The sequence below is a fragment of the Mchenga conophoros genome, linkage group LG4, assembly GCF_057382185.1.
Source record: "Mchenga conophoros isolate Kocher_MC1m ecotype Shallow Benthic linkage group LG4, M_conophoros_male_GT1.1, whole genome shotgun sequence".
In the NCBI taxonomy this organism is placed as follows: Eukaryota; Metazoa; Chordata; class Actinopteri; order Cichliformes; family Cichlidae; genus Mchenga; species Mchenga conophoros.
In genome coordinates this window covers 31,855,599-31,871,745 of record NC_140529.1, presented here as the reverse complement: position 1 = coordinate 31,871,745, position 16,147 = coordinate 31,855,599, and the positions used below count along the sequence as shown (strand labels likewise).

Sequence of the window (16,147 nt, the reverse complement as noted above, 5' to 3'; positions counted from 1 at the left end):
CACACCACCCTCCGTGCAACTGCGCTCCATTGATTTTTCCTTTTTACGTCCCAGAGTAAATTCATCATTGGAGATAAGGGTCTTCCTTTCTCATTACTACTAAAGAAAAAGAAACTATATAGAAGCAAGATTAAACAGTCCCCTTGGTGTAATGAGAGTGACCCTTGAGGGATCTGAGCTCCTCTTGAGGGGGGTGGGGGCAGGTATGATCCTGAGTGTTGGTGAAAGACTGGGCCACCTGAGAAGTCTCTAGAGGGGAGTGATACTGATCAGTGGATTAAGCAGAGGAAGACATGGAGGTTGGTGGGAATCAAAGCCCTCGAAAATCCAAGGATTTAGATCATGAGGTACCTCACTCTGTGCTGCTGGATGAATATCAAATACCCCTGCTGAGTTTCGGCAGGGGTAAGATCTCCATTTTTAGAAACACTACATTTCAACAGCTAAGAAAACCTTTACTCTTCCACCATTAGCGCTGAAATAAGTCTAGAATTCATGCAATTATTCAACATGAAACTGGTGCCCATTTTGGTAATTTATTAAGACAAACTAACTAGATTTCTGGCACCTAAAGAATAAAATGCTGAAGAAGTCGAATTTAACAAATTAAATATTTAGATCCAGATTTGACTAGGGGGTGGCATGGTGGGACAGTAGTTAGTATTACCCTCTCACAGCAAGACTAATGTAGGTTTGAAGAATCTTGTCTCTATCTGAAGTTTGCATGTTCCCTGTGTGGGTTTGTGCCAGGTTCCTTCTACAGCATAGTGAAATTTATGATTGATTAATTAGTGACTGTTTGTAGGTGTGGAATAGAGCATACTATAATTAGCATCTTTGTGTTAGCCCCATGAGTGAATCTGTGAATCTGTCCAATGTGCATCTAATAATAGGTGGATGTGCCAAATGGTACCTGTAACAATTTTGATGAGCAGTATTTCCTTATATTAATGCCATGACTTTGCCACGCATCCAAAAATGCCTTTTGTGTCTCATTGTCATTTGTCCCATTTGTCCTCTGACTGTTTACATTATAAGCAGAGACCAAAACTAGCAAAATATCAGATCAAAGGCGGGCTCTTAGCAGGCCTTCTGTGGAGCAGAACTACAGAGCAGCAAATTATGGATCACTGATATGCAGGTAATCATCATATTTCTTTAATCTGAATAGGACTTAATCTATTAAATAGTTAATCTTTTGACAGTCTAGTTTAATAAAACAGGTTTTAATAGCTTTTAGATCTCTCAATTCAGCAGACTGATCCGCTGAGAACTTTAACCACTGCCAAAATAACAAAAAAATATGGACACTGGCGTCATTAAACACAAATTCTCTTACACATACAAGCGCCGAGCACTTGATTTAGCAGGCAAGTGCTGATTCAAGGCAGCTTCAGAGCATAAACAACTTCTCTGGGGAAAACTCTTGCCTTTAAATCATCATTACTGGTGACAGACATAGTCCCAGCAAAGACAGGTTCAACAGTGGAGTCAATCAAAGCCAAAGGTGATTGATGCTTGTCATGATTGATGCCGGCTCTCTGTCTCTTAGCACCAGGCTGGTGCTCTCTTCACTTGCTCAGTCGCTGCCCTTTGTTAGGATAGGACATGGTTTATAAGCATCGATTAGTGCCCTTTGTACAACTCCCTGTCCTTTCTGAATGTATGGACTGTTGAGGTTCCCTCCAAGAAAGGATAGTTTGTTTTAAAGTGAAAGAAATTTAAATTTTTGTAAGCAAGAAGAGCACTTTTGATCATTTGAAGTCATGAAAAGAAATCCACATTTTGACAAAATACATTTTCCTAAGAGTTTATAGATATGTTTTTCATACATGTTTCTTTTTAATACTTGTTTTGTAAATGATAAACTGGCTCAAAATGCCCTCAAGCCATGATCCAGTTGGATATGTTTTTGGCCTTATCCGTGCATAAAGAGATTTCTATGGATTCTATGAATCTTTTAATGTTATGTGATAATGAAATCCTCACTGAAATTCAAGCTCTCTCTTTCGCACAGAGGTGAATCCTTGTCCATCTTTACATTTGAAAGATTCAGCCTCTCTGTGATGCGCTCTTTTGAATAGGCAATCACATTACTTAACACAAATGGCTGTGTGAAGTTCTACAAGGCGTCTTTTGTTAGCATCACACATTTTTTTTTTTCAATTTTCATTGCTCCTGACTAAACTTCAGCTGTTTTTATGAAATCTAATATTTTTGCTTTTAAAAGACTGGGACATTCTGTTTTTAATCAACATTTCAAAGCACTTTTTGAAAGCAAAGTTGTACAACATTTGTCACTGCACCTCTAAACAACAAATATAAGTTCATTCTACAGAATAACATTGTTTGCCACTGCCTTCCTAACTGCACTGTTTTCTGAACTCACACAATTATGGCTAGATTTACACAATGAAATCACAACACTGTGGCTCGGGTTAAAAGCAGTACTTCATTATCCTCAGAAGACCTTTGTCATCATGGTTACAATAATTACCAACTAGATGAGGTGGTCAGACTTTAAAGAAACCAACATGTTGTGGGATGGTTACCGAAACATGCATTTATGTCTCACCCTGCTATACTGTTATGAATGCATGTGTCCTGCTATTATTGGTTCTCTTATTTGTGCTGTGAAAAGGCTTAAACTTTAATTACCCACACCACTCCATGGTGGCAATTCTCCAAATTTTCTTGGAAAACATCTTGTGTTTAATATACACTTTGAACCCCATCCAGTGCTGATGTCGAGAGGTGGCGCACGAGTAGTAAATGTCTACGGTGTCTAAATGTGCATATAGGCATTTTCTAATGAGACTGAGGAGGCTGACCTTGTGGGTTGAGAAGAAATCTGTTTACTCTGAGCCAGGGAGCCAGAGTGCTAAGAATAGCAGACAGGTGTGTTATTGGCTCCTGATGGCACACAATGTGGGCATTAGCCTCAGACAGCTCCTCACCAGCCTTTACTTTCATGGCAGATATAACTCATTTCATAGAGTGTTAATTTGTAGCACTATTCCATTACAGTTTGGCATTGTGGTGCATGCCAGCACTGGCTCGCACTGCTGCATTTCAATTTCACATTAGGCCAATCACACAATTGGGCTTATTAAAGAGTGTTCCTCCTCACAAAATTGCTTTAGAACTGCAAAATTATTCACAGCATAAAAACTAGCATTGACTTATGTACTTTCTCTCTTCACTGACCCCCTCCTCCATGTTCTTTCTCTTTCTCGTATTCTTTCCCTTTTCCCTCAGTGTTCTTCATTCATTTAATCTTATCTTTCATTTCCCACTCATCATCTCATTTCGTCTCTGCTGTTGCATTCCTCTTTCAGAGCTCTCCTTTGCAACAGCGGAATATTAAAATGATATTTGATGAGAGCGTTATCAGGCTTCTACTCTTTTGTCCACTTTCTCCTTTCTGAAGGAGACTCAAAAAGTGCTCCAGGCAAAAAAAAAGTGTGTGTGTATGTGTGTTCATGTGCATGTGGACATGTCTGTCAGATGGGATGAAGTGGAAAAAGTCTCTTTCCAACCCCAGCACCTTCATATCTCGTCTCTGATTTTCCATCTAGCATCCAAGAGTATTTTGAATTTCTGCCTAGACAGTGATCTTCTCTAGGGGAGGAAAGTAAAAATCTAAAAGACAGAGGGGGGAAAAGTGTTCTGGCTCTTCTCCATTCCCATCAGCTGTGATGGATAAATGAAAAGTGTGGACCTAGACAAGAGCAACATGAGATGGTAATGGGCTCACTCTGCAGTCACTCTGCCACCGGAGCAATTCATGCTCTCTGAGGTAAAGTTGCAGCTGTGCGGTGAGAAAAAGTCAACATTCATTTTCTGTTGAAAGAAAACCAATGCACTTCTATTCCTTTATCACAAGTTAAAATGTCTATATTTACACTGCCAGTGTGAAAACATTTGAACTTTTTGTAAAAGAAGATAAGTGCCTTTGATGTCTTCTAACTTTATTTTCTATTTGACAGCCCATTAAATGAATGCTCTCACCACAATCTGGAACCCTCTCAATTCTGGACAAGCAATATATGGTTTTCTTTTCATGCTGCACAGATACACCAATTCTGGTTCTGTAACTACCCTCTGCATCTAACTGAGATTGAGAGAAGAGAGCATAGAGTAACTGAGGTGAAGTCAAGCAGTCGAGGCAAAGGGGGTAAAAATGGCCCCAGTAAGGCTTTGATCGATCCCAGTCTGCCCCTGAATTTTCACAGCATTTCTTTATCCCAGATTTTTCCCCATTCCCATAGCATCTGAGCCTTCCATCCATCACAAGGCACAAAGACAGAGGACCAGTTCAGAAAAGTTCTAGGGGAAAAAATGTGAGTTACAATTTCAGAGGTCTGAATTTATAGTGGGGATAGGAGGCCAAGAGGATGAGGGATAAGGTGTACAGAAGATATAATCTCAAAGTGTAACACACTGGAGCTGAGAGAAAGGGATAAAGGTGGCCAAGATATGGAGGGGGATGGAAACTGTCAATAATGTGAGAAGCAGATTGGTTGATGGGGTTTAGAAAGATGCAATGGAGCAGAAGAGGAGTTAGAGGAATCAAAGAGTGATAGAGTGATATCAAGAAGGTGGAGAGGATTGGAGAAGGATCGGTTACAAATAGCACACTCTTGCAGATGCCTTTGTCCCATCTTTCTGCCACTATACCTACTTGTTCCCTCCTCTAAGCAAGTATCCATAAGTGTGGGAAGGGCTGCCTCAGATGTAGATGTCTTGCTTATGTCCCGCTCTCGTTCCCGGTCTCTGTCTCTGTCTCGCTCTCGCCCTGTGGATGAGGACTCCCCAGCTCGTCGCTGCCTGTTTTTCTGGGCCTCCATGGCTTTGAGTTTACGCGCGTGCTTGTGACCTTTATAGTGGGCCTCTGCTTGGTTCTGTGGGAATATGAGACAAAAACAGGGAAAAAAGGAAAATCAGAAATTACTTCATGAATAATCTGCTAGAAAGACTGGAGTTCGCGTGCAATAACTGTTAAAATGCACGCCTGGAATATTCACTCTCTCACAGGCATACGCGGGCGGCAAAGAGTAGAGTCTGTTTCTACCTGATAACAGTGCTGGCACGTTGGGAGGCCAGAGGTATAATTGCATGTGCAATATGCAACAAGAGAGAGGATTCCATCTCTACAACTAGCCTAAAAATGCTAACTGTGAGAATCAGCCTCTGCAAAACCTGGACGCATCTGGCAGTACATGCTAATGTCACACACATCTGAGCGCTCGTGAGCACGCACAAACCCACAAATACGGATCAGACTCAAAACACATTCTGACTGACTGCGCTGCAGCAATAAACACGCAAGTTTCTCTCCGGGCGGATTTACCTTCCCATTTGCATCACTCTCACGACCTCGGTTCAATCCCAGAACAAAGCCCCTGTTGTCAGAGTAAGCATGGATACATACGAAAAGAAAAGAAATCGATAAAGAGATCACTCATTAAAAGAGAAGATAAATTCTCTTCAGAGCGTAGTCTGGATAGAACGTAGGTACAGAAGGGAAGATTTCAGACCCATAATGAGAGAAAATCACAAATAACATACATGAATTGGAATTTACACAAATTAAATACAAATCACAAAAACACCTATTTTTTTTTAAAAATGCAAACATTTCCAAACACACTTTTTTGTAGCACGGTATGATGCAGCTGTTTCTCAAACACATCAAAGTTTATTCTTAAGCTTCTAATTTAACACTTCCTGAAGAAACAACTCATGCAAATCCTCAGGTACTAAACAACTTGCATGAAAAGAGAGCTGACATTTATCTGAAGGACTCCCTAGTGAGAAATAAATACATGCAACAAGAAGATATGAGACTTGTAATCTCATTAAGGCCTTTTCAATAGGATCAAAATGCTGATTTAACCAATTACCTGAGAATGAACAATAGATTAGTCCTAAGCCAGCAGTTCCTAACCTTTTTCATCTGATGTATCCCACAGGCCTCTCAGATGGAATCAAGTACCCCTTTGCCACCAACTGTTATTAACATATATAAGTGGATATTGTTAAAGTGTTTTTCCATCCAGCAGAACAAGCAATGTTATTTCAGTTGGATTTAAGCTAATTATTAACCCAACTAAGATATATACACTCCTGGTCATTTAATTTCATTTGCTTGTTAACACAAATATCTAATCAGCCAATAACATGGCAGCAACTCCGTGCATTTAGACAAGTAGACATGATTAAGATGACCTGGAGAAAATTTAAATTGAGCATCAGGACAGTTAAAAAATGATTTAAGTGACTTCAAAAGTGGCATGGCCAGGTTGTTGTTCCCAGACATGCTGTATTTCCGAAAATGCTAATCTACCGGCATTTTCCCACACAACCAGCTGTGGGGTTTACAAAGAATGGTCAGAACTGCAGTTCTCGGTGCAAAAATGTCTCGTGGATACCAGAGGTCAGACTAGAAAGGACAGACTGCTTTGAAAGCAACAGTAACTCAAATAACACTCCTGATAACTAAAGAAAGCATAACAGCATGAGCGAATGCACAGCATGTTCAACCTTGAAGATGAGCTATAACAGCAGAAGACCATACTGGGTGTCACTTCTGAGGTTTCATTTTGCATGGGCTCACCAAAATGGGATAATAGAAGATTACAAAAATATCGCCTGGTCTGACGACTCTCTATATCTGCTGCTACATTTGGAAGGCAGGGGCAGAACTGGCATAAACTATATGAAAACATGGATGCGTCCTGCCTTGTATCAGTGGCTTAGGCTTCTGCTGGTGGTGTCGTGCATTATTTACACGCAAATGTCTATGAATCCTCTTGCTGATCATACTGACCTTTTAATTACCACAGCGTTCCCATCTATTGATGGCTGCTTTGAGCAGGATAACACGCCATGTCAAACGGCCTCCTCAGTTTCCAGATCTTAATCCAACAGAGCACCTTTGGGATGAGAGGGAACAGGAGATTCCCAACATAGATGTGTAGCTGACAAATTTGCAGCAACTGTCAGTATGCGCCCAAATCTCTGAGGAATGTTTACAGCATCTTGTTGAATCTGTGCTACGATGAATTAAAGGCAGTTATGAGACAAAATGTGGTCTAACCCAGTATTCGGAAGCTGTACCTAATAAAGCATCTGGTGAGTGTTTGTTTTTCCAAGTTATCCATTACGTTTGGCTTTTTCAACAATGTATCACTTTTAAAGATTTCAAGTCTTTACAGTTATTCTTAGCTACGTATTTCTTCCAAACAAATCTTTACCTGGATTAGCTGGATTAGCAATTACATGGATACCATCAACTGTTAATCAATAAATTCCAGTGGACCGTTTCCATCATTGACCTCTATTTTTCCCTGCTACTCTATTTAACATCTTTGTTTAACAAGATATTTGAACTGTTTATGCATCCTCTTAATTTGAACTGCTTTGGTTTTAGTCCTACTTTCAATCATTTATTAATTTTTTTTGACCAATGCTTTTTTTGTTTATTCATTTATGCATTCCTTTTGGCTGTTTGTTTCAACTGCTTATTCATTAATTTTAATGAACAGTAACTTTTGTTCTCCAGCCTGTTCAGGTCCACTCAGTTCTTTAATTAAAATTATAATTTCAGTTTTATACTTTTATTTTATTTATTTATTTTGTTGGATTAGTTGAACAAATCTTTGCATATACCCTGTGGCAACAAAACTCCCCCTGGGATATTTCTACCACTGATTGCGAGTCACTGCCATAAGCAATAATTAAGTTTACTGCTTATGCAGTATCGTGGCAGAGATATAAGGTCAGCGGCACACACATACACAACCACTACCAGCCTACAGTAAACAACAGAAGTTGGACTATAGAGCGTTAACCATGTATGCGTAGCCACCATAACGTGTCCGTCAAAAGATCTGTAAAAGGAACTCAAATACCTCAGCACGTTGTCTGACTGATTTGCAGTGAAAAGGCTTCAGTGCTTGGCTTCACAGCTTGATTTGACGAATTCTGCTGGTGAGCCCTCCACCATTTGCTTCTCCATCCAACTGAGACTCAGTGGAGGCTTGAAGGACAAGGTGTGAAATGAGCTTTGGTTTTCACCACCCCAGCAGCGAGACTACAGGGAGATACAGTTTCTTCAAAGAGATTCAAAAATGTCCCGTGATTAAGAAATCGCTGCGATAAAAGGAAACACAAGGCTATATTCTGCCAGACATATGTTGTGGGGGTGTGAAAAGTGCCCCATCCCATAGCTCTGAAATACTGCGAAATTGTCTCATCCAATAATGACTTTCTTGTAGGAAAGGAAACTGACAAACAAGTGAAGTTGTTTTGCCAGTTGGTTTGTTTAATTCAGCAAATGCATAGCTCCCCCATTGATGAATTAACTTTTCATTATTTCCTTAAATTACAAGTATAGGGTCAATTTATAAATACAGGCAGCCAATGTTCCCTCTAAGCTTCGGCACGTGCACAATTGTGCACTGCTGGCACGGTCTCTGCGCACAGAAAATCTGTGTTGCACACAAAAAAAAATCTAACCTGAATTGAAATTAAAATAAATACGTTAACAATTCTCTTTTGCAGTGTTAGTCAGTGAGTGACTGGCTGCTCCAGTATGGGATTAGAACGATGCCACCTTATCCCATAGTCCAGCCAATGATGCTCTTCACATTCATATATATGCAGCTAATCAACGTCGACAGGCTATGACAGCGTCCTTATGTGCCGACACCGGTGTTTTAGCTAGCAAAGCGGCGTGGCTGATGTGGAGTGAAGCCACGTTAATGACAACGTGTACAACCATTGGAGATGTGAGCAGGACAGACGGAACAATTGACGGAAAGAGTGTGGACTATACCACGATTTAAAAACTGTTATAGTTTGTAAATTGTGTTGATAGGACACGTAAAACCATAGTTATGATAAAAAATAGATGCAATGTTTGGTTTTCTTCCTGAATACTATTGTTGTTTATATTTACTGCGGGAAGAAACTGTAAAAACGGTGTTTTATAAGGAAAACGCTTGAAAGCACTCTCCGCCTGTAAGCGAACCCCTCCCACCCTTTCCTATTGGTGGACTATGTGGACCAATCAAAAAGTGATATGGCATTTAGATGTTTAGGAAGAGGGAAGTTTTAGGAGTGACTGCGGTGTTTTGAGATGTGAGAGGTTTGCGACGTTTAGCGCAAATCTTGTGTAGTTAGTGTGTAGTGTAGTCAATAGTTTTGTTGTGTGTGTCAGAACAATGAGGCGACTGCTGAATGTTACAGGTGTTACAGGAGTGATACATCTCCTGTTGTCAGGCCTGCAGGTATCAGGCTTGGGATGTTCTCCTTTATCTCATAGTGGACAGAAATTATGTGTTGGAGTGTCATAAATAATTTGTGTGGCATCAAATTTGATGCAGAACACCTGATTGTTCTGTAAATATTTTGAAATGTTTATTTAAAAAACCGCCTTGGCTGCATTTTTAGGTAAACAGCTGCAAAAAACTTTGTTTGCATAACTCAGTTACTTTTTTGAAGAAGTAACTATATAATTAATTGCCCAACATTGGTCATTATAAACTGTATTTTGCAGACAGAGAGTCACAGGACTCTCTCCCAGACCACAGACTCATAATACAAGTCAGAGCAAAAAATGAAAAAAAAGTTGTGTTTTCAAAATTGGAGTTCAAGTTATTTTTTACTTCCAATAGTGTTGACATACTACACAGGTCATGAACAAGATCTTTTTTTACATTTTCATTGTAAGTGGGCTAAAGCAGTTAATTAAAAGTAGTCTAACATAAATGTAAATGCTGTAATTTGATTATTTTAATAAACCATGTAACTTGGATGGATTCAATGCTGGCATGACCACAGTGCACACGTCTGCTGTTGCTCACAGTGGTCCAAGGGACCGCTCAGGGAGTTTGTGTGTTCGCTCAGACACATGAAAAATTAGAGGGAACATTGGAGGCAGCCAAATCTTATTGTAAAATGACAACATGTTATATGGCAAACACAAGGAAGAATATAAAACATCTTTAGCAATTATTCTCCACACTTTCAGTACCCTCACCTTCCAATAACATTACACAAGTAATATAAACCAAACTTTACTGTAAACTCTTTATTCTCTATGACCTTCTCCTCCTCAATCTAGACCAGAATTGTTTGTTTCTTTGTCCATGAACTCCCCCTAAACCATTAGGAATTAAGCATCGAAAGTAACCACACAAACATCTTACACCCCTGGAGGTTCTTAGCTATAACGGATGTTATGACTTGGCTTGGCAGCCTCCTAGCAACAGGCTAAAGTGACCTGTTTGTGCATTTATGCACCTATAATACCTTAGAAATCCATTCTATCATTTTTATTTCACAATAATAAGACCTTCTCTATGTCCATAAAAGTTGAACTATACATTATATATTGTGACATTATCACGTTGCCTAGCAACCACCTAGCAATGGGCTAAAACGACACATTTTTAGTAAATGAACAACATCTACCACCCCTGTGTTTTTTAAAAAAGCTTTTCGCTGTGTGATCAAGTATATTAGTTCACCAATATACTTAGTGTAGTACTTAAAACAAATAATGTTAAAAATTCAGTAGAAGCAATTAATGGTCCAAATACACTGAAAAAAACTATAATAGCTAAATCAGTTTTGGGAAATGAACTTTTTTGACTTCTTGCCAACTGAGACTTATTCTACTCTCATTTCAATAGAGACTGGTGACAAAAACATGTCATAAGAAGTTGCTGGTTTTCTGTGTGTCAATTGGATTTATATCTGGTGACAACAACTTATAAGCTCACATAACACTTAGTGACCCCTCATGCCTTACGGATGGAACCTCTTCTTATCCTCAAGGTGACCAGAGCCATGAAAATAGAAATATTTTTATGCAAAATGGGGTCACCAGGAAAAGTGATGATTTACCCTTTGAGGCATGTCTTTAAAAAGAAATATGGTGCGAGTGTTTGTATTCTGTGTTTGTATTCTGTACTGTTCTGTACAAACTGTACAGAAAAAGAACATATATAGATATTTTAGTCTACCGTATTATATGTTCTACTAACACATATTTCAGAAGTCTGACATTTCTCCACTATATTTGTATATGAAAATTATAATTATTACAAATTTTAAAAATTGTGACTAAGTAGCCTATCTTTGGATGAATTCTGAAAGTTTTGTTTATGCTAGAATTTCTGAATAATCTGGTCCCTGTACATGTATTTATCTGTTTTTGTAGTCTCGCCATGTCTATCCAGCCTTTCCTTTAACAATACACTAGGTGACTTGTCTAACATAGACAGGCTTGCCTGTCGAAAGAAAGGTGCACACCTGCGTGCCATGGATCCTGTGGCAAGATCATACAGTGTATAGGTGAGAGTGACAGAACTGCATCTAATGTGCGTCTTGTACCAAATGATTGTTTTTGTAAAATTGCTGCTCAAGTTCAAGGCCAAACCAACTCTCAGGCCAACAGACTGACTGTCTGCGCTCCCAACAGCCAGTCCCCCACTGGTTATTAATCTCTTGAAATTATTTTGGTTCATGTTGGTACGGTCCTTTTTCAGGTGGTTTATAGATCATCAAAAATTTCTGTGGTGGTTTTTACATTCTTTGACACCAGCTCTACGTTTCAGTGTTATAAAATACATAACAGAAGAGTTTAAATTGAAGAGAAATGCTTTCTTGTTCTGCACTACTACTACTGTTGTGGAATGAAACATACAATCGTGCTTGTAGTTTTGGGCCACATAAAATGTTACCAAGGGCTGTTACACTGGCCCAACAGGGATAACCATGCCAGTGACATTCCCCCATCCGGTTGCACAACATCGCCTCATCATCAGATTTTTTCCCATAATTTATATCTGTCTGTATGGCTAGGACAAGTAGCTGGTTAGCCTATAAGCTTAGCACAAATACTAGAAACCTGGAAACATCCATCAAAGATACACCCCAGAGTACACCTCTGCATCACTTCAGGTGGGTGAAAGGTCGAACCACTGAGGAATTGCTAAAAACAAGATTGTCAGCTGGTGTTAAGTTGCTCTTTAAGGTCTATTTGTGCTCTACTGAGCAGCAAAGTGAGCTTACTTATTTCCCCTTTGAGCATTATGCATAAGGATAAGTTGGTATAATATCTGAGCAAACTCTAAGGAGGGTGCATGGAAGTGTTAGAAAAGTATTCATGCTCTCTGAGAGACTGATAAAGCTACAGTCAGACCTGACACTCCTCTTTAAGTCAGTGTGCGGAGGCAGGGAATGGGATTTGCTCTAGTGTGTGAAGAGCACGACTGCATCTCTGCTCCCCCCTCAGCTCCCTGTCTCCTGTGCCTCAGACCTTCTTTGAAGATGGAGTCCAAATAAAAGTGTGTGACAGCGAGTGTGTGCGCTTAGCTGTGCCTAGACCGAAGAAGTCTTCTGGCTTTCTGGACATTTTCTTGCTTATGTAAATATGCATAAAATGTCATGGGATGTTTTTCTGTGTTTGTGTGCATGCAATCTAGTCTGCACGTTTGTGTGTGCATGTATATGTATATCCATGTGCTTTAGCGAGGGTGGCAAAAATGGAGTAGGGAACCGAGAATGCTGCTTCCTGCTGTGGCGGCTGATTGTTTCTGCTCTTTGCTGATAAACGGCAGCTTTCCCTGCTGTCTAATCCCTCATACCAAAACAACTCACAAGAAAGAAAAACCGAACAAACTTTTACATAGAAATAAAAATCAAATGACCAATTTTTCATTTAAATATACAATCATTTGGAGAAAGGGAAACACTCAGACCTTTTTCGCATTTCCTTATACACACACAGATGACACACAAACACACACAGCATGCAAAAATGCAGTGATCTGAGGTAATTGCAGAAAGATAATAAGAACTAAATTGTCACAGTCTGGCAGAGGCAGACTATAGGGAGTGGAGAGGTTGGACCCAAGTGCGTACACGCAAAATAACAAGACTTAATATTAACTGGAAACGAGCCGTTTATTGAAGGCTGATTTTAGCAAAGAAAAACTAAAGCAAAGACAAAACTGAATTATAACCTAAACTGGCTGAGCTAAACATAACATAACAAAACAAAACCCTGGAACATGGACATGGACATGGAGACAAGGTAGGATAGCAGACGCTCGGACAAGGCAGGAATGAACACACACAGACTAAAAGCACACAGGAGGTGATCAGGGGAAGTGGAAACACATGGGGAAAAACAGCTGACACAAATGAACATAATGACATGCAGTAGAAGAGTAAAACTTCTACTCTTCAATGAACACAGGAACACATGACCTCTTCAAATTAAAACAGCAAATACAATGAGACAGACATGACAACATGAACAACAAATGATATGCAGACATGAAACACATAGGACAGGGGAGACTTAATACAGGGGTAGAAAACACAAAGGGAAACTAACAAACAAAGAACTATAATGACAACCTAGGCATGATAGAATGAACTTAGAAAACCTAAAGGACTTAAACATAACAAACTAAAACCAAAACGCTGATCGTGACATAAATTCAAGAAGATAGCAGAAGCCCAAAACAATCTTCTCTGAGGCCAGACTCACTTTCTAGCATAGTGTGCTTTTATGTTTTAAATTACACAGTCTGGCGTACTGTCTGTTTCCCTGCCTTGTAGTCCAACATTATCTCTTTCTTCCTCATAAACACCGAAACATAAAGCCAATGCAGCGTGTCTTACCGTCGAGTTAAAGCGCAGGTGGCAAATGTTGCAGGAGATAATCTGTTTCTTCTTGAGTGGCTGTGGAACACCGAAAGTGTGGTTGATCACAGCCTTCTGGACAGGGTCCATCTGAGAAACAGAAACACATGACAAGTATAAGCTATATTAGTTCTATATAATTTTATTTTCCCAAATGATAGAAGCTACTTTGTTTCAGAGGTGAGGTGAGGTTAGTTCCCATAAAGCCAACATTCAATCTTCAGTGTAAGCATTTGTTTCAGTCTGGTAAATCAGAAAACAGCATGACATGACTTGATGTCTAAGCAGTTTCAGCAGCTACCGCAGATTATACACGAGGGCGCATGTTCTGGTCACAGAGTGCAAGACACAAGAGCATCTTACCAGTTAGCCTTTTGGGAAATTGTTGAGATATATGATCCAAATGATAAGTCTTCATTTTTGTTTCCGTTTTTTTTTTTTTGATATGACCAAGTTAGATTTTTTGCTTTATGACTTAAGTGTACTAGTAAAATCGTCCCATGATCTGTTGCGGTTTTGAGTTTGAACCCGAGATCCTGACATTATGTTCTGATCAAACTTGAATTCTCCCAAGTTGCATGTTTTTTATGAATTCATAGATGCAGAAATCTTTAGTGTATAGTGCAATACAACAAATTCACTTTCCTTTAAAGGTGGCGAGTTGTGCATCAGTGTGGATATTCTCTTTTCCAACTCCAAACTATCTTTACTCTCAGGCTCCTCTAGAGCAGCCCTGCATGATTCATAGATCAATGTAATCCTTATTAGGCCTTGGTCCAACCCCTAAATTCATCCACTAGTCACTCTGCCTTTTATGCCAGCTTTGATTGGCTTCCCCCTGGTAAACAAATAAACAGCAGGTAAATGGGAAGTCCTCACAGCCACAGCTGTATGCCTGCGATAGATCATACAGAGCAAGGGATAGAAAAAAATATTCCCAGCTCTGTATGGGAATAGGAATAGAAAAAAATATCAATAGACAGTCTGAAGTATGTAAACATAATTCTTGACTCAAGAATTATGTTTACATACTCTGACCTCATTATTTGGAGCTTTGGCCATGGTTCTTATGAGCTTTATTATAAGAACAGACTAACAGGATATACGGATGGCAGAAAATAAGGAAAACAAGGAAAAGCTATTTTTGAATACACAAGATGGAAATAATAATAATAAAAAAACTGGAAAGCATTAAATGTTACTGATGATAAGGTAATGTTAGAATCAAAAGGCAACCCATTTCTGCTGTGGGATCACCACAGTCTGAGCTCTTGCTGTGTGCAACCAGAGGGCATGGAGAATACTCCTCACATGAAAGTCAAAGCATACCACTATTAATAAAAATATATTAAATGTAAAAAGAAACAGAGAGTATATTTCAGTGACAGCTGAGCTTATGAAATGAAACTGAAACAAATTAAAAGGTTACTCTGTAATGTCAGCATGAGGCTGCCTTACCCTTTAATGTAAAGAGAATAACTCGGTTCCTGTCAGCACGTGATACAGATTTTCTGATCATCAGTAGCTCTTTGGCCTACATACACGGAACATTACCAGAGGCTTTATTTTGATTAAAGATGCTCATTAAGAGTCGTACTGCTAAACTCCTTCTGATGCACTAGACGAGGGCAAACTTCATTTTGAAGAGATAAGGTGACAGGGCGCCACCTTATTATGCATGCAAGCTAATTACTGTAGTCAAGCTGCTGGTGAACTGCCAAACTGAAGGAGAGAAATTAGACTATTGTAAGTATAAAAGTAAATACGCTTTTTCTTATGCTTCCCAAAAATATGCTTAGCTGCTGTTCAATAAAAAAGGAAGAAAAATTAAATAAATCAAAGATAACTAAGATCAAAGGGTTTTCCATCTCACTTTGTTAAAGTGCAACTGTGGTTTGGTGGAATTACTACAACAGTAGTGACATACTGTGCAATATTCAGCGAAGGAGTTAATAAAATAGTAATACTAAAGAACAAAAAATGGCACAATCCCTAAAAGAGTTTAGATGGCCTTGAATGAACTCAAGTTATTTCTCGATAGATAATATGTTACTCCTCCAAGATTTCGTTATTTTTCTACCTAAGAAATGCAACTTCCAGGGTAAACACCACTTTCTAGTACCACATGCTGCATTTCTGCTTGTTGTAAATCAACTGATTGTATTCACTGATTGCAATTTGCTATTGGTATTGTTTTTTTTAATCTCCCAATTTTTGTACACCTGAGTTTTTGAGAATTCTAAAGTAAAGATGAAAACACAGTTTTCCCCTCATAGAAAGCTCAGATCTATTATTTTTCAAACTTGCTGGATGTAATTTTTTTCTTTACTTAAGCACAAAAGACAAGAGATGTTTTGCTGCTGTCACATCGACTTTGACTAAATTAAGTAACTGCTTCTGTGTTTGGATGACGATCTTG

At 39.1% G+C, this 16,147-nt stretch overlaps 1 protein-coding gene across 4 annotated transcripts in view; it reads right to left on the bottom strand.

Moving 5' to 3' along the window:
* The window catches only part of znf385c (zinc finger protein 385C), a 155,474-nt gene that overhangs the window by 9,298 nt on the left and 130,029 nt on the right, over positions 1-16,147 (bottom strand). For all 4 annotated transcript variants that reach the window (XM_085271811.1, XM_085271812.1, XM_085271810.1 and 1 more), the window contains 2 exons: positions 13,708-13,818; positions 4,685-4,904 (listed from right to left, as the gene is read on the bottom strand). In XM_085271811.1, the coding sequence (XP_085127937.1) occupies positions 4,685-4,904; positions 13,708-13,818 (331 nt within the window). The remainder of the gene's footprint in view (positions 1-4,684; positions 4,905-13,707; positions 13,819-16,147) is intronic.